General features: G+C 40.0%; 2 protein-coding genes across 2 annotated transcripts in view; one reads left to right on the top strand and one right to left on the bottom strand.

Moving 5' to 3' along the window:
* The window catches only part of LOC129724304 (neuroligin-4, Y-linked), a 45,115-nt gene extending 27,872 nt beyond the window's left edge, over positions 1-17,243 (top strand). Inside the window, exon 2 of the mRNA XM_055679060.1 lies at positions 15,741-17,243. Coding sequence (XP_055535035.1) covers positions 15,741-17,224 — 1,484 coding nt within the window. The 3' untranslated portion in view covers positions 17,225-17,243. The remainder of the gene's footprint in view (positions 1-15,740) is intronic.
* A 9-nt stretch (positions 17,244-17,252) lies between these two features.
* On the bottom strand, positions 17,253-20,370 carry LOC129724303 (putative inactive tyrosine-protein kinase Wsck). The gene is made up of 4 exons (XM_055679058.1): positions 19,967-20,370; positions 19,208-19,898; positions 18,269-19,147; positions 17,253-18,038 (listed from the first exon to the last, which is right to left on the bottom strand). The coding sequence occupies exons 1-4, from the start codon at positions 20,179-20,181 to the stop codon at positions 17,553-17,555; spliced, it is 2,271 nt and encodes a 756-aa protein (XP_055535033.1). The 5' UTR covers positions 20,182-20,370; the 3' UTR covers positions 17,253-17,552.
* Between the last annotated feature and the right edge of the window lie 981 nt (positions 20,371-21,351).

The raw sequence follows: 21,351 nt of genomic DNA on the forward strand, positions 1-21,351 counted from the left end.
GTAACAAATAAAAGAAAGATACCAAAAGATGGGTCTTCGAAAAACGAACAAAGTGGCATAAAAACCCCATATTCGAGAAAAAGGCATTTACGTCACTTTGTCATCACACGGCAGAACAAGAAGAGCCAATAATAATGCGGATAGTTCTATGGATAGATAGGTGAAAATTTTGGAGAGGAATCCAAACCTCTCTATCCAAACTATGGCTCGAAAAGTAGAAATTTCACCAGGATTCGGTCAGCGATCAGAGAAGCGTTCCGGTTTGAACTCCTACAATGTCAAGAAAGTATCCAACCGCGACGATAAGCGGAATTTAATGGCAAAAACACGTGATCAAAAATTGTATTACGATTTTTTGACAAAAATTTCATGCGTCGAAATGGACGATGAAACGTATGTACGTCGTGGAAGACTTCGAACAATTTTCAGGATTGGTTTATTAAACTGCAATGGGATACCGAAGAGTATTTCAGGACAAAAAAATAGCTGAATTCCCCAAGAAATATCTTGTTTGGTAAGCAGCTTATAAGTGTGGCAGAAAAAACTAATCTTTTATCATCACAGGCACAATCAATAAGGCAATTTACTAGAAAGAGTATTTGTTTTGACCTCATGTGGCATCATGTCACAATACTAATACCGTGATGAAGGGGTACAATATTAACCGCCAACCCTCGCAACTGTCCACAGCTGCGCCCAATTGAAAAATATTGGGCTCTGGTGTAGCCGACGCTTTCCAGAAAGAAATAAAAGATGACTAACATTTTCCTTAAATCTGGACCAGAGTTGCCAGTAAGATAACCGAGGAGACTGTACAAAACACAATACATCAATAGAAAATAGGAATGTTTTGAACCCTTGAATTTGTAACTCATATCCCATAGTTATGAAACAAATATGTAGTCATGTAAGCAAAACAATGCTTTGTGAGTGTTTAAGTACGTTTTCTGGGTGTTCGGATTATTGCGGATAGAAGCCTAAATTGTGTTTATTTGACTAGACACAAGCGTTCGCTTATAAAATGTGCTTTATTTTAATATCAGTTGTGGATTCCGGGTGCCATCATGCATTCGTTTGTAAATTTTGTTGAACTTGAAGAAATTAAGAAAAGTCATAATTATATAATCGTTATAATATAACATAATAGTTTGCTAATGATGACTACGAAGCTTTAAATTAGTGTTTAATAATCAAAAAATAGTTCCCAATAATGACGGTGCCTTGCCTGCAACTCCGTACCAACGTTTGGAACTCTAAAAGGCCTGCCCTACCATATTTAAAGGTAAGGATTCTAATGGAGCAAATTTAACCCTCGCACAGAGGAGCACCTCAACTAAAAGCTGGCCAAAATTAGAAAAAAGTTTTTTGTCGCTTTTTGGTGCCGCTATATTTTTTCCTGCAGCTTAAATAAATGCTTCACAAAATGCCATCACTCGATGAACGTTTAACGGTATTATCATATGTTGGAAGCGCTGTGAGCATTGACAAATTTTCAAGCATTTTTTTGGGAATCGAACCATTTATATTAACAAGTTGTGCCAGGCGCTTATTTTCCGTCGGTCTAGTTCCGCCACTGTTGTGGCCAATCACCGACGCCCAGGGAGGCGACTCCACACCCAGGACCCTAACTCACGACCCGTTTATTAACGGACCGGCGCCAACGGCTTTACTTCCTCATGCGATGGAAGGCGTGATCCCAGAGATTTTTCGCCTCAGAAAATCTCCCGGTGTCGGCTAGGATTGAATCTAGACCAGTTGGGTTGGTTGTGAGTGGATCACGCCACCTCACAACCATCGACACCTATGTCGGCGGTGGGATTCGAACTCAGGTGTCGAGCGTGGTTGGCGGAGACGTTACCAACCACACTAGGCCCCCGCTCAGAAATTCCGAAATTAAAAATTATAGCTACTCTTAAGAAGTTTTAGAAATAAGTGATTTTTACGTATTTTCGAGCATTTTCAATACTAAAAAAGTTATCAAATCTCGCGAAATCCGATCATATAATCATCGGAGGAATGGAAGTTCATAACATCACGAATACATCCTCGCAAATATCTCATCCGGTAACGTCCGGATTGGCAGTTACGACCCGTTTGAAAAATATTGTTTATAACGAATTTTGACGTTAAGTGTTCACGCGTACACGGGAAATTAAAAAAAATACCTGATGGGTACCCTGATGAGTGCCTGCCTCACGCTTAAAACAGTGTTTCAACAAAGATGAAATGAGATTAGTTTAGTGAATGCATTTCAACTAATTTAGGTTAACTTAAAAATAACTTGATGCACAGGATCAATAATCCAGGTAAATGACACTCCGTACAAAAGGCTTTTTCCAACCTACGTATGTTCCACGAGGCATCATATAATCTGTGAGCATCAAATTGATAGGTCTAAATGAAGATATTTTGCGACATCATTTTTCTGGTAAATTCTCCGATTTGTTTCGCTGCCCGTTTTGCGAAAACAAATCATTCGAGCGTATTACTTCATCTGCTCACTAACATTAATGAAGACACATAGGCTATGTAAATGTAAACATTAAGTTGTGTGTGTGATATTTAGAGTTACTTTTTGAACCTTTTTTTGTGCGACTCTTTTTTGTGCAAAATTTATTTTTTGCGACTTTTTTAATGCGATTGTTTTTTTGTGCGACTGTTTTTGTGCGAATTTTTTTTGTGCGGTGCCGACAACATTTTCAGCCATTTAGTTTTTGCGGTTCTTGGAATGAATTCCAACGCATTACAGAAGTGTTGCGTCCAAAAATTACTATTTGAGCCAGTTTTACGTAGGAAAAGTCACGAATTGCTTGCCTACGAAGGAAAGCGGTTTCAAAATTGTTCTCATAGGTCTTCTAAATCAGAAACAACAACTTTCGAGTTATTTTTAACTGAATTTTTTTATGCGGTCCCTATCCACCTCATAAAAGACCTTTTTTTTTCAATAATGCTGTGGAAATATTGTTTTGTAGCTGCACGTGAAGTTCAAATGATTTTTTTTATGCGATTTTTTTTTTGTTGCGGTCCCTATCCCTCGCACAAAAACAGGTTTGACTGTACTCGTTTTCACTCGAGTTACTCCTCTGTGCGCCGCCAATTAACCTAGAAGCATAATATTTGCAAGCACCATTTTAACCACTTTCATAGAGTCTGAATATTATAAAATCTAACTGGTTTATGCGGACATCGGAGGTGGCCGCTATATAAAACGAATTTAAATATTGCGGGTTTCTTGTTCCAAGTTATGCGACATTCTTCGAGTGCCGGTTCTTATAACGTAGAAGTAGTTTGCAGTTAATGAAACATAATAAATTATACTAATCAGTTTATTTACACATGAAAATTAGCTTTTTTTTTTATTTTCATATATCATGAAGAGTGAGCATATTTTGCTGAGGCCTCAGCTAAAATCACCCGAGAAAAAAAAAAGAGTGACACGCGAGCCAGCAGCCGAAAGCGCAACAACGAATTGTTCGACCCACTTCGGGGAACAGTTGGCACGACACAGAAAAAACTAACCATTAAAAACGTGTTACTCCGACAAAGGTTAGCATTTTAATTCCAACGCCAAAATTACTGTACTGCAGCGCGGAGGTATAGGTCACGAGCACGAAAGGCACTCAAGAAGAAGTCAAGTGTTGGCCTGATATCAGCCATATTTTCCACCGCGAAGCACAAAGACGGAACTTCTTACAGAAGTTCTTGGATGTGTGCTAGCATGAAGCACGATTCTCGGTTGGAAATGATTAGTAGCTGCATTCTGTTGTTACGATTTATACTTGGAATTCGTTTGTTTCAACACTTCCTATCGGGTCAACTACAGCACTACAGCCCAAAATTCGCCAAATGCCGATGACATTTTTTAATCCCAAATGTCACCGTTTACCGTACGAATTCATGATTCCTAGTTATACCACACTATACTATGCCATCAAGTTTAGTGTTCTGAGATTTATTTTCATAGAAACAACTATTTAACCACATTATGTTTATGTTTCGTGTCTTTTAGAATCCTGGGTAACGAATTATAATATTTTCAATCTATCACAACTTTGTTGATCCTAGTTGAAATTTTATTATTTACAGTAGGATTGGTTTTGATGGGTAATTGAATGTTGACAATTTCAGAACTTATTGATGGGATGATTTATTGAAATTTTTCCTTAACCTTGATACTACTTTTTCGAATTTTTTTTTAGACACTTGATATTTCTTGAAATTTTAAATTTTCCTCACTATCGAAAAAGATTTTTATGACATTCTGATTGTAAGTGCTCTGATGAATTTTAAAATTTTCCGTTAGCAATTCGTCAACCATAGTTCAGAAATGTTCTGAAAAACCTTAATTTTTTTAAATTATAAAGTTCTAGTATTTTTTTAAATAAAGAATTCGTTTTTACAACTTTACCATAATCTTCTTTCAAGATAAGTACACATGAAAGTTCCAACAACAAGGAGCAGTCAGTTAAATGGAGATTAGTTCCAATTGCTTCTGCACATCAAACGCATTCCGCTCGCTTGTCAAAACTGTCTTCATCAGTGAGCAAACCGACAAACGTGCTGCCGACTGCCTGTTCATGCTCTTTTATACGATAATGTAGGTTTGTAGTGCAAAAAATAGACCGGGTTGCTATAGAAAATCAAGTTTTAATTTTATCGATTTTATTTATAAACTGTTGTAGGTATATAGCCACCACTTTTCAGAGCCAATTGCAGCCGATTCATATACCTACCAGAGCAATTGATGTTAAAGAGTTTTCTTGTTGAATATGCACATTACGGGGCGAGCTCAACAAGTTTAATTCAATTATAAACTTTTGAAAACTTTCTCCGATCAAACGGTGATTGTGCGTTTCGCATTGCGTTCCTTTTCAGGATCCAACTTTGCGCTATTATCCGTTCTTATAGATATTGAACTTCACCCTGGGTAATACTCGGAGCAGCCGAATACCACAAAGCCAACATTCTTGGCCTTGAAGGTCCTTTGAACTATATCGACCATCTCAGTGTACCCGGTCATCTGAAACAGAAGAATGACTGGATTTTCCCATGAAAATCCCACCCCCAGCAAACCTGTCATTCATTATGTCTCACTCCGAGTGGTTTCGTGATTTGTCGTTCATTAGCATTTTTATTAATTCCACAATGGCGGTAGTGGCGGGGTTTAGTTCGATTAATAAAAAGCCAAACGCTATTCCAGAGCTGAGTGTTGTGTAACCAGATTCTATTGTTCCAGCATTAGTGTGGTCAACCACCAGTTTCAAGGTCGAAATAATACATTACCCAACCGGGTATGAACGTTAAAAAAATCTGAATATTCAATCCCTGATGCGAATGAATTAGTCGAATTGCTTGCATCTGAACACGTGTAGGAAAGAGTCAAGTTCAAGCTGAAGGATTTGACCTGAGCTCAATGAGTCAAACGAATGTCGCAGTTTAGCTGGAGAAAGCACGGAAGGATGGGAAATATTTTCATATTCAATGAAGTCATTGCTCAAATTGAGAAAATGAAAATAACTATGAATATTAAAAACAATAATTATGTTTCCTCTAAACTGTAAATCTTCGCATCTCGTTGCTTCGACTTCTATCACTTTTTAACATTTCTGGTCGATGTTCAGCAGCTTCTTCCGATTTCTGATCACGAATAAAAAAATTTATTCAGAAACAAGTTTAAAACATATAATGAGTGTTCAACTGAATATTTGTCCAGCTGCTAAAAACATAGCATTACAAACAAAACAGCTATTTGTAAATATTTTCCTCAACTAAAAAGGTCTATACAGCGGAAAAACAACAGTATTTTAATGCAAATTTTATGAATAATTAAATATTTGACAGTGAACCTATGAAGCAATTCTATCTAAAAAAGTAAATCAAGTAGTGGTCATTATGCCAGATATATCTACATTTTTCTAAACTTCTGATTACGCATCAGACAAACTTAAAAATCTTTCTGGTATTCGATAATGATCCAAATTTTTGCCAGATTCACGTTCTCGTTGTTTCGCAAAAACGTCATCAAATTCTGAGCAATAATCGATAGCACTCCTCAAGAATTTCAACCGATTTTTTTTTTTTTTGAAAAATATATGAAAATCAACAGATTTTTCAAAAACATTCTTATTATACACGTTTAATCCACCATACACTAAAGTCGCTTTTTACGCGGGGGATACGTGCCGCGTAAAAATAACTGCGTAAATTTCGGAATCTGCATAAAAAACCGCGTAAATTCTGCAATCCGAGTGAAGAGAAACCGAAATCCGCGCAAAAAAAATACCGCGTAAATTCCGGAATCCGCGTAAAAAACCGCGTAAATTCTGGAATCCGCATAAAAAAAACTGCGTAAATTCCGGAATCCGCGTAAAAAAAGCCGCGTAAAAAACAGATTAACATGTATTGTGTCGTTTCAAATAAATGTTGTTCGAGTGAAAAAAAAAACATTTCCACATAAATACGAGCAGCCATTCAAATCTATCATTTTTTATCTAGCTGAAACTTTGCACATATGAACCTTTTTTTATAAAAACTAGAAAATATTAGCTAAATATTGATGTCTACAGATCATAGAGAAATAAGAAACAAAAGGTTCTAAGCACGGCTTACAAAAACCAGGCTAGTTCTTTAGAGTGTAAACAGGAACAGCTATGACGTCATCCGAATCGTAATAGTAAACAGTGTAGTAGGCCCTTGTGTATGCAACTGACAACGTATGAAAGATTTTAATTGTGGCACAGGATTGTTAAGAATAAAAAAGGTGAAGTGTAATGTCCGCGGGTGTAATATATATGAGGAAAATAGGATAGGATTGAAGAAGAGGTTCTTCCGCTTTCCGAAACAAGAAGAACCGTGTGCATTGTGGATAAATTGTGTCCTAAAGGAAAGGAAAACTTCCAAAATATGCTTTTAGCATTCTCTAGAGGAAGATAATCGGCTGAATTCTGCTACGAACGGAACTGTGCAAGTTTTTACCCGTAAATATAGAAATAAAAAAACAAATTACTGAAACAAAACGAAGGCAGCTTGTACAGCACGCTGTTTCCGGATATGATCGGTAGGAAAATTCAAATTTATGAGTCTTCTACATTTACTTTTCAACGAAAAATACAACTTCTGAAACCGATGCCATACCCAGGTAACTAACTTGAAATTTAGAATTTTAACACTTAGCCATAATATAATCTTTTCTTGAACTTTTGGAGAGCTTTCATATCGTGGAGAAATTGCCTCTCTCAGAAGAGACTTTCAACAGGAACATATGAAGAACCAGCGAAACGCGATACAGTTAAATAAAGACGGGGAGTGGTGCAGGGCTGAAAAGGAAAAGTATAAAAACAATCACATAATCAACCATAAATATTTTAACTATATTAATTGTACAAATAAAAATAAAATCAGTCTGATCTAACTTAGCGTGAATATTGACGACACTTGATTGTCCCGTTCAACACTGTTTTCCAACTGTTCATACTTGGAGGTATCGCATAATCAATTTTGGTTGAATCGTGGAATCCGGAGCATGATCCGGATAGCCAATGTGGTTCTAGACATTTGGTTCGGTTTCCATTGAATTACGCTGTTCGCATGAGGTCTTAGAAAAGTTTATGTTGGAACAGATGTACATAATTCAGTTTCCGACACTATGATGAAATGAACATTAATTTATTACTCCGATAACACAATTGACGCTACGGTTTGTAACACTCCAATCATCTGCATCGAATATAGTTTAAAAATACAAATTAGGCATTGCATTGTGGATGATCATCAATGAACTACGTGGTAATGGCTTTGTCAGAAAGTCATTTTCGCCGCAGTAGCTGATTTGTTTATTTTAACGATTCACATGACGTCACTAAAAAACGACAGTCCCGGAATAGCTAGCCTTGTTTTTGTAAGCCGTGGTTCTAAGTTTCCTGCGCCGAGTGCCTATTCAGGATAAAAAACATTTCTAGCATATAAACGGTTTGTTTGGTCCGTATAGTGTATTCAGCATTACGGCATAGATAATAATTTTGTTCTTAAAACGAAAAATGGACAAAAATTGCCGACCTTCACACGCACTGACGAAACTACCCGTGTTGCATCAATTAAAGTAATCCATGAGTCAGCAGAGAAAAATTGACAGCTCTATCAGTCGAACTCTAACCGTGATGGGAAAATAGTGAAACTACTCCGTTCAGAAGTGTGCGCGTTCGAAGAACGGTAACCCGCCGCGTCGAAATCGGACACTTTATGGATGCCGGATACGGTCGTTCTGGCATCTACAACATCTTGGCACTATTGGACAACAATCAGAGCATAAAAAACCGCTTCCGGACGGCCGATGACCCTGAGTGACAAGAAGCTCTAAAGTATACTGAAGAAGAAGACCGAAGGAGGAAGCAGTCAGGAAGCAGCAGTCCCGTCCACTGATCCCGGAGCTGAAGGCAATGACGCAGAGGCAGCGGCTGAATAAGATGGTCAAGTCGATTTTCCCGGTGAATCGCGATGTGGCGGTGGTGATGGATGACGAGACATATCTCACCTTGGATGGCAACGACTGGCAGGGCACTTCGTATTTTACTTCTCCTACGAAGGAAATGAGCTCCGAGGTGAAGTTCACTTCACTCACCAAGTTTCCCAAGAAGGTGCTGCTGTGACTGATAAGTAGCGATATATCAAAGCCGCCTTCTTTCGCTCCAGACTTGCCGTTGCGTCGTTCATTAGAAATAACATTAGGGAAAAGACGCGATGTTCTAGCCGGATCTGGCGTCAGCTCATTACTTGAGCGATACTCAAGTTTCGAAAATTATCTGGCTTAGTGATTTTTTTACTACCATTCGAAAAAGTACATTTTTTTATCGCAAACGTTACGACCATGTATTAAGGTCCGGCAGTTGGGAGGTCACAAAGTTTTATCAACAATCAATTGAATTCTCTCGACATCACGCTTGAACGATATTCACCATGTGGGTCAGTGCGCCGTCACTCAATGATGCTTCCCGTAGAGGTACCGGGGCCACAACCCGCTCCATTTTCACATTTTTCTCGAAAAACACCAGCGGGAGCTCCCTACGTCTGGATAAGGCTCCCCAAACCACGCGGCGCTCTGAACGTTTATAAGGGACAGAGGGTTGCTGGCCACTGTAAGATCCCACAGTCGATCGTTTTGGATATGGCGGATGTTACAAGACAAAGAGTTTCTCATCAGAAAACACAAACTCCCGACCTGCGTGCCACGAGAGTTTCAGGTCAGTTCTGTCCAGCCTCTTCTTCGTTGTAGCCTCCGTTACCCCGTGAACCTTGCGTTTTCCATTTGCATTTCCTTCGTCAAGATGGTGTGGGTAGTCCTGATCGACACATCCAGCTCAGAACGATTCATTCTTCGACGAACCAGTTCCCTTTCCACCTTGGTGGCTGCTGGCGTCCTCGACGAAAGCGGCCGTCCGGATCTCGCACGGTCTTTAGTTTAGTCCGTCTCCTGGTACCGATGGATATATATTAAATTCCGCCTCACCCCGTGAGATTTCATCTACCGGAATATATCGCAAAGTTGCTCACCTCTCACAGAGAACTTCTCGCATAATCAATAACCATAACAACATGCTTGACAGCCTATTCGGGGTATATTCCAAACTGTCTGGGTTATCGTTAAACAATATGGATTAACGTTCGTTTATTGTTCCTGTTTATTAGGGTTTACTGCTTCGTCGCGGTACTTTTTCATCGTGCGCGGTCAATTACATATGAGGCTAAAGCTGTCACCTATACCAATACACAGAATTCACATGTTGCGCACCTACACAAAGATGAAAAGTTGTATTCAAACTTATTGATCACCCTGCAAAATGAGGTTCTGCCTGTCTAATCCATATATCCGAACTTATTAATCACCCTGTGAAAATGAAGTTCTGTCTGTCTGGCTGTCTGATCCATATAGACCAGGAAATGATTAAACCGATCAGCGTGAAAATTTGTATGCAGGTGTTCTTGGGGCCGGGGAAGGTTCTTATGGTAGTCTGATACCCCTCCCTCATCTGTAAGGGAGAGCTCCCATACAAATGAAACAAAAATTTCTGCCCCAATAGAAACCAAATTTGACATGAGGAGGTTTTTGAAAGAAAAAAAAGGTTTCACCGCTCGAGAGGAGTCCATACAAATTTCTACATAACTCGAGAACTAATCAAGCAAATGGAACCACATGTGGAGTGTAGAGGTTTTTGTAAGCAAGAAATATTCCTATAACGGTTCGATATCTCTCCCTCCTCTGGAAGACAGAGCTTCGATACAAAACGTTTTTACGATGGTGTGACCCCCTTCACAACTCAAGAGGGGGGTGGTTCCATATAATTGAAACGCGTATTTCAACCATTTTTTGCGGAAAAAACGATCGGGATGATGCACATAAGCCAAAAATCGACCAGGACACCATTTTGAATTCTGTTTTTTAGGAAACTGGGTATTTCAGGAACCATAATGAAACCCAGTCAGAAGTTAACCCTATATGCCATTTTGAAATCTAAAATGATGAATGATGCCTAGAGACCACAAACGCTTTTGAAGGCCACCAATGGCACTGTTTGCGCTGTATTTGATGCAGCGGGATAGAATGTGAAACAATGAAAATCTCCGAATACTTTTGAGGGAGCGCTAAAATTGATCTAACGGAGGATTTTAGTCCTCGTGGTTCTGTGGTTAGCGATGTCGGTCGGCTAGCTCTCCCACACGGTTGTGATATCGGGTTCGATTCCCGATCAGGTCGAGGAACTTTTCGAGCTGGAAATTTTCTCGACTCAGCACTGGGGCACGGCGTATCGTTGTACTTATCCTACAACATGCAGAATGTGCAATATCGATAACGAATTCTCTCAACTAATCTAGTTGATCGAGACCGCATTAGCCCCCCAGGCTAGCGTGCGATATTGTTATTATTGGAGGATTTTAGGGCCATCAATCCTAGCGGTGAGAACGTCGGAAACCACCATGGTGCGCGTGCTGTTTCTCGGCGCAGTTAAGTGTGTCAATATGAAGGAGCTGACAACGGTCTTCGTATCGAGTATTCCGCATAGGCTGCCTCCAAGGAAGCAAACGAAGGGCAGAGCGAATAAACCGATGCTGGATGCTTTCGATGCGATGAACAACAACAACAACAATATCGCACGCTTAGCCATGGGGCTAATAGCGGTCTCGATCAACTAGATCGCAACCGTGTGGGAGAGCTAGCCGACCGACATCGCTAACCACAGAGCCACGGGGACCGATGCGATGCGATGAATTGCGTTGTTATAATGAGCAACCCAAACTGGACCGAACCAGTGAACCAGGACCGAACCAGTGAAATGTAAAGAGAAACCAAGCAGTGAATGTTTCTGAAGTCGCGTGTCATTCGAATAGGTAATCAGTCCCAACTGCCTGGAAGCTTTCGCGACGATGAAGGAGACATGTTGCTTAAAGGTGATTTTAGTATCGAAAATAACTCCGGGGTCTTTCAAATAGAAGCTGTAATGGAACGCCGTTCAGATTATACTCGAAAATCAGTGGGTTGTTTTTCCTCGTGAAAGTAATGAGTTGGCACTTGGTGGAGTGGAGTACCATGCGATTCAGTTTACACCAGTGTTTTCGTTTCGTTTAGCTGTTATTGCAGAAATAGAGTGTCGCTGTTATTATTGATTTTGAGGAATAACTTCAGTTCATCCGCAAATGCCAGTCGGGGGCATTTTAATGATTTAATTATGTCGTTGAAGAAGAGCAGGCACATTACCGGGCCCAAGTGGCTGCCTTGTGCAATCTCTGAAGTTGCAGAGAATGATTCAGATTTATTATCGCCAATTTTCAATTCTAATATTGTACAGTAAAGTCTTTTTTTACACGGTTTTATTTTACACGATTCTTTTTTACGACGATTTTCCAAATAACACGATTTTTTTACGTCGTTTTCCTAAAAAACGCGATTTTTTTACACGGTTTTTTTTTTGCACGATTTTTTGTCTTTGCGTAAAATTGTTACAGTAAGCAGCAGTAACAGTAACAAACTATAATAGGCTGTTTTTTACACAGTTTCCTTTTTACATGGTTTTTGTTTTACAAGATTTTTTTTACGACGTTTTTCCAAATAACGCGTTTTTTTTAACGACGTTTTCCCAAATAACGCGGTTTTTTTAACGCGATTTTTTGTTTGCACGATACGTAGAATCGTGTAAAAAAGAACTTTACTGTACATTGGTAAAGCAAAGCCTTTGTGCTACATTCCGATTCAGAACTTGACCTTCTGTTTATTATTGATGTTGGCCGCGCGTCATCCGTTGAACTGTTTGAAACTCGATTTTGAAAAGTGACCAGAATAACAAGGTAAACTCATGCTCACCTAATGTTTTGAACGTATCTTAAAGCATTTTTTCTCAGCTTTCCAACGGTGATGTTAAATTCAAGATCGGTGGTTGCGAATTTGCTTAAAAACACGTTTTTCTCATTAAATCCAAAATGGCGGCGAGATCCAAGATGGCGGCCAATTTTTTCTACTTCAAATGAAAGCTTTATCATTCCTCTTTAAAACGATGTGTTGGTTGCAGGGAGTTCAATGACAAATTCCTGAGAAATAAATCAATAATGAGATCAAGAATTGCTCAAAAATCAATTTTTGTAAAAACCGTTTAACCGATTTGTGGTCGAGGGGTCCATCAACTAACCAAAGTTGTTTGCTCATTTTCACTATTTTCAATCATTTAGGCACAAAAATATTGGTTTTTAAAGCCCTCATGTCACCAGTGGGACGGTTTCAGCGAGAATTGCTCATGTACAGGACAATTGCGGGGCTAGCGCTACGATCCTACTGGCAATAACAGTCTCTCCCGAGCCGAGGCTCGAACCTACGACGACTGGCTTGTTAGGCCAGAAACGTACCTCGAGACCAACTGGAAGGTAAATCTTTCTGGTAAATAGCCCAAAATGGCCGAACACCACCCAATATGATAATTTCCGGACCCAGAATGATGCTCAGAGGCCAAAAGTTAACTCGACATGCCATTGTGAAATCCAAGATGATAACTTCCGGTTTCTGGTGGAAAACACCCCAAAATGACCGAATAACGAATGCACAGCCAAAAATTAACCCCAGATGCCATTTTGAATCTTTCCAGGGCCACCATTATTTTCAGAAAGTTATTTTAATAGTATTAGATAAAAATTATTACCATAAACATATTAATAAGGCCAAATTATAATTCAAAGCATTATTGAAAAAGAGAAGTTTGTTTTGAACTATTGATTTGAGATCACTCTCAAATGAGACAATGCGTTTTATGTATCAAACAGCCTTATGTAGTTCCACGTTAAACTTGCGGTCATGGCTTTGCATACAACCCTCTGATCATATTTTTTTACTTATAAACAACAAGAATCTATACTAGTTATTGTTTGTTTTTCATATACATACATAGAAACAATCAGAAAAACTCTTTCAAATAGTCTTTAAAGGTGGCATTCCTCCTCTGAATAAACTCTTCAATTGTCAGGGATATTTGATGATTCGAGTTATTTACTTTCACTGTTTCAGCATCCGGCCACAGAAATTTTCTCGAAACAATTGTGAGCGATTGGTAATGGAGAAGTACCAATTAAGATTTTCTTTTGATTGGTTTCATGTCCGATTATCTTTCAAAATTCTGTGCACTTGCAATCCTGGTGGCAAAAACAACGATGTCGACGATATGAAATTTATCTGTCAGAATGAAATTCGTGGAAATCTGTTGTACAAATAAACAAGTAGATTGTAAAAATAAATAAACTATCCAACGGATCATGTCTCGAAATCTGAACCAACCAAAATTATGTAATGAGACAAGATTTGACGTGCAGTATCTAAAAAGTAGAAACCAATGTATAACAAGCAACGCTACTTTAAGACAACCCAAGTAACAATCCAAAGACGATTTAGTTTTATTTATATTTTATAGAACTTTTATCAAAACATTAATAAATCTATCGAGTTTTGTCATAAATTTATTTAAGTACTTAAAGTTTTTATTTATCAACAGTTCCCGAGAGAAATTAAAGAACACTTGAAGAGTCCTCCATACAACTCCTTCATCAATAAGTGTAATAAGCCTGAGGGGCGGTTTTGAAACGCACTCAATATCCCTTTCAAAATACCTATGAGAAACTTCCATAAAACTTCATTAGAGTTTTACGATAGTTTTATGGTACTTATCTTTAAGATGAATCTAACTTGAAAATGTGCCCATATAATTTTCGTAAGCCCATTTTGTCTCATGAAAGAGCAAAAACAATTGGTGAAAGAAAAGGATCTAGAATATACAAAAAATTTTAGCTCATTCATGCAACTAACTCATAGGTACTAAATCAAGTCAACCTAAATTATACTAAATCAAGTCATTTGAGGGTATATTACTTTCGGTGTTAAAAACAGCAAAAACTCAATACCTACTCACTAACAGATATGAAATATAAGATTTTTTTTTCTGTATGGACTTCCTCACTGCGACCAGAATCGTTGATCTATTGTAAGATATGCCCGGGTGTTTGCTGTATCCCGCACTTCTATTTTTGGCAATACCGCTATTGAGAAGTGGCATGCTTTTTTTAATTTTTTTTCAGTGCTTGTGTGTAATTGTGCTGCCCTTCCTTTTACACGCTTACTGTTCTCCTATACCGAGCCTTGTTCCTCCTACCAAACATCACCAACTATAATTCCCTGGAGAAGTTTCGTCGTGCGTCCTTCTGGCCAGTTTTATTAATAAGAGGGACTTATTTTTGTTAAGAAGAAGTCACCCAAAGGTATTGTAGATTTCAGCGTAAAGGAAGGGTAAGTGATGGGGAGCCTGAGAATAAACCCATGCTTAAAGTCCTTTTTGAGATCGAGTGGCCTGGTTCTACTAAGATTCGAGCCCACGACCATCCGCTTGATAAAGCGGACTCTGTAAGTTTGCGGCTACGCAGCTCCTCTGAAATATAAGATGGTAGAATTCCAATACTCCAATCGGACTCGATTACCAAAACATTTTTTATTCCGGATAATCGAATTTTCCGAATGATCGAATCACAGAAATATATTGAAATTTGCGATTAACGAACATAAATAAATAGGTATTTCCTTTTTTTATTTTACTTGTATGATGCAGTGGCGTAACCAGAAATTAATTTCTTGAGAAGCAAAAAAGAATAAATTGGACATTGATTATTTTCAGTTAAATCGAACATGTCCCAAACATGCCGGAAATGACATAAATGGTAACAAATATGCCAGAAGGGGTGGTAAAGGTAAAATTTCGGAATAAAAATTAAAACGATCACCGAAAAAATGAAATTCCGGATAATCGAATCTAAAATTCCGAATAATCGAGTCCGACTTGTACCTGATTTAAATCTTATGACGAGGATGTTCTCATTTCGATGACACGAATTACTTCACACGATTTGCCTCTTGAGTTTGAACGTATGCAATATCCGATTTGTAGTTCATTTGATTGCAGAATATAAATAAACCGCATGGTCAATCTTTATAAGTATGTGAAATCACTTTAAAATGTTTAAAATTAGTTAAAGAAAAATAGGGCGGGTCAGTTAGTCCAACGACAAATTGTACGAGCTCGCTTTGGTTTGACAGGATTTAGGTCAACTAGGATTTTAGTATCTACTTTATAGTTGTAAATTAGAATCAGTTTTTGTGACATAATAAAATTGCATTAACCCTACCTGAATCACCAAAATAATCAACCATCTTCTCTTCTTTTTTCCAGCCCCCATGCCCCAGGAAGGCTACTCGGTGATGGTGATGTTCCCTCCGGGCGACTTTGACGGTGACACCCCCTTTATGCTGAATCCATTCCAGTTGGTGTTCAAGCAAAAGTTGATCGTCGTAACCGTTCAGTATCGCCTGGGGATTTTTGGGTTTCTGACCACTGCCGACACGGAAGCTCCAGGCAACTTCGGACTGATGGATCAAGCGGCCGCCCTGTTGTGGATCAATCGGAACATCAAGCTGTTCAGTGGAAACGAAGCGTCCGTTACTATTATCGGCCACGGGACAGGCGGTGTGTGCGTTGGTTTGCTGCTTAGCTCGGGCGAATGGACGAGCGACTTTTTCCACAAAGCCATCATCATGTCCGGCAGTGTATTAACAGATTCAATGGTCAAGAGTCCGCAGTCCTACACGTCTGCACTGGATGAAGCGGCTAGTATATTCGGCTGTAATCGGAAGCCTACATCACAGCTGATTACTTGCCTGCGTAGAGTTCCGGGACCTGTTTTGGCGGAAAACGCTCCAACCGTCGACTGGGGTCCGGTGGTTGATAAAGATTTGAGTAACGTGACTACACCGTTCATTCCGGAACTTCCAATAATGCTGGCTCGTGAGGGTAAATTGAAAAAGGTACCACTGTTAATTGGACATACCGATATGGAAGAAGGTTTGGATGTGGCCATGGGTGATATTTTGGAGAACGGAATAGCGGTCGAGATGTTCGAGACTCTCTTGGGAGATGCTGTTATGATGGATCTGTCGCACATGGATTTCAATGATTCTATTTGTGGAGGGAACATGGAGATTGTGATGGATGCGGTACAGTTCCAGTATAATCCTTATCCTCCCACAACGGATCCGATGACTTTGAGGCGGCGCTATATAGAGTTTGCGACCGAGCGAAAGTTTGTTTCATCCACAATTGAACTAGCGATGGCGATGAGTCAACTGGCAGACACCTACGTGTACCGTTTCGATATTAAGCCACGAACTGAAGCCGCCTTGAAGGGTGTCCCAGAGTGGATGGGCGTTCCGCACAACTTCGAGCTGATCTTCCTCTGGGGTCTTCCGTACTGGCTGATGCTCGCCGATCAGATGCAGTGGGATAGTGCGGATAAACGCGTGGCTGACATCGTTATGACACTGTGGGCCAACTTCGCCAAGTACACCAATCCCACCCAAGTCGGTGTCTACATCAAGTGGGATAAGTTCACCAATGACGAACCGGGGGTACTGATTATCGACCGGTCGTTCAACATGAGCGACCACACGACGATGAACTTCAATGCGGTCAAGTTCTGGAATCACTACTACCCGAGTGTGATCAACTTCGCGGCACAGTGCTGCAATTCCACGTATAACGGCGGCGCCAGTTACCATGAAATGTTGAGTAGTTCCGTAGTGTATAGTATTGTAGTAGCAAATTTTATATTGTTACAATCATTTATTTACATTCAAATACAATATTTTTTCCAGACGTAACCGTCGGAAAGGAGCGTAGAGCGGGTGGAAGCGTGGTTTGTTGATTTACAAAATATCACTATCCGAGTTTGGCATTAGGAAAACATTAAGTTCTTTTCGATTTCTCTTATTGTTTTATATTTCTGTGATCAATCACAAATGTTGAAATATACAGGCTACCGATATTTACTGTTCTAATATATCCCTGGTAAAATCATACAAAATTAAATTAAAAATATCTCTCATATTTCAAAGTGGACGGATTGTTCGTGAAAAAAATTCTTGTCTCATGGTTATACTCTTTAAACTTACCTTATTATACAAGATCTAATGGCTAGAGCGCGTACTTCTAGCGTTTCAGCTCCAGATGCGGTAAGTACGGTGGCAGTTGCACAGGTTGGTTCCGTTCGAATGAGAGCATGTACCGCAGCATGGGCAGAGTCTGCCGCAGGTAGCGACTGATATCGTCAAACTCGGGACGATCGCCGGCATCCAAATCCCAGCAGTTAAGGCACATCTGGTACAGATCATCGAAAATGAAGCCCGGTTGCTCCGGTCGACTACCCCCGCGGATGCTGGTGAAGAGATTCTCGGCGGTGATCGCACCGAACGGTGTCGCCCCCAGGCAGCAGCACTCCCAGATAAGCAATCCGAACGACCAAACGTCACTTTTAGCGGTGTGGTTTTGGAACTTAATTACTTCCGGAGCGTTCCAGCGGGTAATCTCGATTTGTTGTTCGTTTTCGCCGTAAAGTGTTGGACCGAAGGCACTCACTTTGACCTCGAACTTTGTGTTCACGTAAACCGTTCGGGCGCACAGTTTTTTGCTTACGATCTATGAAGGAAAAAATATTTGTTTCATTTAAAAACCTTAGTAACTCCTATTGTAACTCAGTGGCGACTTGTGGTTTTGAGGTCGACGGACATATGTTAATAGGGTACATGTAGAAAAACTCTCAAAATTTGCTAGACAACCGCAAGCGTTGAACAACAATTCAAACAATGAAATCAATCTAGCATAACATACCACAATATTTAGTTGTCATGGCTAATTACTGTACTTACATTATTTTCAACCAAAAACTGCATCCCATCGCAGACGAGGCACAAAATGTTAATGATTATCTCCTCTGAGATAGTGGAAAACTTGGGACTGTTGACATTGTTCGGGATTCTCGCGTTCAACAGCGTCTGTTTCAGGGTAGTCTGCATGTCTTCGAACAGTACATAGCACCAGTCCGGGGTGACACAGACCCCATACAGTTGCAGTACGTTTGGGCTGCTTTCCAGTTTGACAAAGCGACGGAATTCGTTCAAAAAACCAATCTGATCGATTTTATCCATGTCGTCAGAAATAACATGCACCTGTGCCGGAAGATCGACACCTTCTCGCTGTATACTACCCTTGAGTACATCACCGTAGTTCCCGGAACCGAGAATGTTGTTGATCTCCAAAGTAAGGAACTTTCGTCCATGTTTCTTGTGCGTTGGTAGCGATTCAATGATATCGTGCAGCTCAGCTTCGAAACCCCTTTGCTCATAGATATCTGGCAGATAACCATTATTTTCCACTTCAAGAATCGGTCCCTGCAAGGACATCTCGTGGTGATCCGATAGCGGGCGAGTATTTGTGGGTGTCTTGTACCGAAGGTACACGTACAAAATAATACTCGCCAGCAAAACAACGCCAAACAGAACACAAGCTACGGTTAGAACGGTAACCAGCGCTTCATTTCGTTCTGGCACATTGGTTGAATTAACGTAGTGATGATCCGGATGCTGGTGCTGTTCGTGGGTTGTGGTGGCGTATCGTACCTTAATCACGCTGTGCAAAATGCTGACAATCCCGATAGAGATATGTACATGTGCCCGCGGAGGAATTGGAGGGTTGAAATAGTTCCGATAGTGTCGTCCGTCGCCCACAGTGAAGAGCAATGAATCTCCCTAAAATGGTTCAACATTAGTCATTGGAAAGGAAAAAATAGCTTTCCAAAATCCACTTACCTTCATTTCGACTTCCGCTGCCACGTAGTACGGTACACCATTTTCCTTTGATTTTTGGAATGTATCTAGGAGGCTTTCGTCAAATTGCTGCACCAAATCGTCGTTAACGTAGTGAACGACTACTCGATAGTAATTGATAGGGCCATGATTATTCATTGCCTTCTGAATCTCAATCTGAATAGTCGAGTCTAACCGGCGCAAGATAAGTGGTTCCTCTGGTTCAGGGTCTGGTATGCCTATTTCTGTCTCCGCAGTCAAAGATTTCTCGCCTCCACGGCCTTTCGCCGACAGTGTCGTAACGGTTATATTATAACGCGTGCCGGGTATGAGATTCGATAGCTCAAAACCGAGCGAGCTATTTTGGGTAGTCCAGCTCCTAGGTCGAAAACCATAATCAGCGTAAGTCGATATGGCACTAGCTGTGATTTCATATTCTGCGACAGCGACACCATCTGCTACAGGAGCATCCCATGCAATCTTGATAGTCGTATCCGTCTCTATATCAGCCAATCTAAGATTTTTAATCGGTCCGGGAACCTCGACACCCGTTTCATAGAAACTCTGCACAGCGAGGCCACCGCAAGAGAGACTCGCATCCTGACGGCAAGGAACATTACATTCCTTATCCTCCATCACCTGTGAACGGATTGCGTTCAGGCATGCGCAGTGCGTGTCCGACAAGGCAGCATATCTGGAAAACAAAACATTATGTTGACAGTTACCCCAACACTCGCAAAGGTTCAATAACCTTTAACTTACCTGTAATAATTATCCTCACAGTGGCTCACACAGATGTCCAAATGATCCGTCACCATCTCCAGCCGGGCAGATCTATCCCGCGTATAACACCCAAAGAAGAAACCCTTCTGTCCAGCCACCACAGGCCAGCCGAAAATAAGCCAACTTGCCACACCTGTCGCTAGAACAGATCGCAACTGCAGCGCTCTTGATGACGACTTTGTTTTCCGCTGCATGTTTCTCTAAATTACGTACTTACGAACTATGGCAGAACATTGTCACTGCATCCTACATCGGATGCAAAACCGTGGCAGTGGAAAACTTGTGGAAAATTGCCTACACGACAAAGGAAAAACGAGAAAACAACAACCGAATGGACGGAAAAGTCTCACGCTCTTTTGTTTATGCTCCGCGCCCCTAGTGTGTGATGCATACTTTAAATTGAATTGACTGAGCACGCACACAGACTTATTTTAAACCGAGCCTAGACGCAAACGCACACCACTTTGTGTAACGTCTCACGGGTTGGGGATGTTCGCATATTACTTAACACTTGCGCGTTTCTGACAGGTGCTTTGCGCAATCAATTCAAAATTTAAAACATTGATGTATGGAATTTTGTGTACATGCAAATCCGCTGTTTCGAGATTTTTAAAATTACTCTTAATTATGTAAGTTTGATTTTTGCACCATCGTGACTTTTAGATCTACGCAATCAAACCTGATGCATTCCTGAGAGAACTTTAAAAACTAACGTAACGTAGCGTAACCACTAAAATTTTCAAAAACATGCCTCGGTTTGCATATAATTTCCAAATGACTTTTAGAATTTGCGGCTGTAATCTTCTACGTGCTGTTTTTTACGGACACTCTTTTTGTTTTATACGATTGTGATACGCTGCAAACGAGAGTTTCGGCCTATTTTTACCTGTTTAAGTACCAATTTGTTTACTACAAACCACTTAATGTTTATTTTTTTAGTACAATTAAATTAGAATCAATTGAAGAATCAATTGATCAATTGAAGAATGAAATTCTTCACCAACATCGCTGTCTAAAAATTATAGCGAACAGTGAGTAGAAGATGAAATGATTATAGACACGTAAGTTATATACTAAATCCGTTAAACAAACCCAAACGTTGGTCATTAAAAAAATAGAGTTGTATTACTCTATACGGGTACCAGTTTTTTATGTTGGGTTCAGCTACCGCGACCAAATATCATATCTGGCCTTTGATCTTTTTCCCAATTATTTTGAAAAAATGGTCTCTTTAGTTGAAGAACTCCGGTAAGCCGTATAAATCAAAGCGCTTACTTTAACGTAGCGTAGCGTATTATAGAGAAATAAGATTTTTTTTTTTTACGGAAAAGTGATATTAGAATACTACGCACTAAGCTCAACAG

Source organism: Wyeomyia smithii, chromosome 2 (assembly GCF_029784165.1).
Source record: "Wyeomyia smithii strain HCP4-BCI-WySm-NY-G18 chromosome 2, ASM2978416v1, whole genome shotgun sequence".
Classification (NCBI taxonomy): domain Eukaryota; kingdom Metazoa; phylum Arthropoda; class Insecta; order Diptera; family Culicidae; genus Wyeomyia; species Wyeomyia smithii.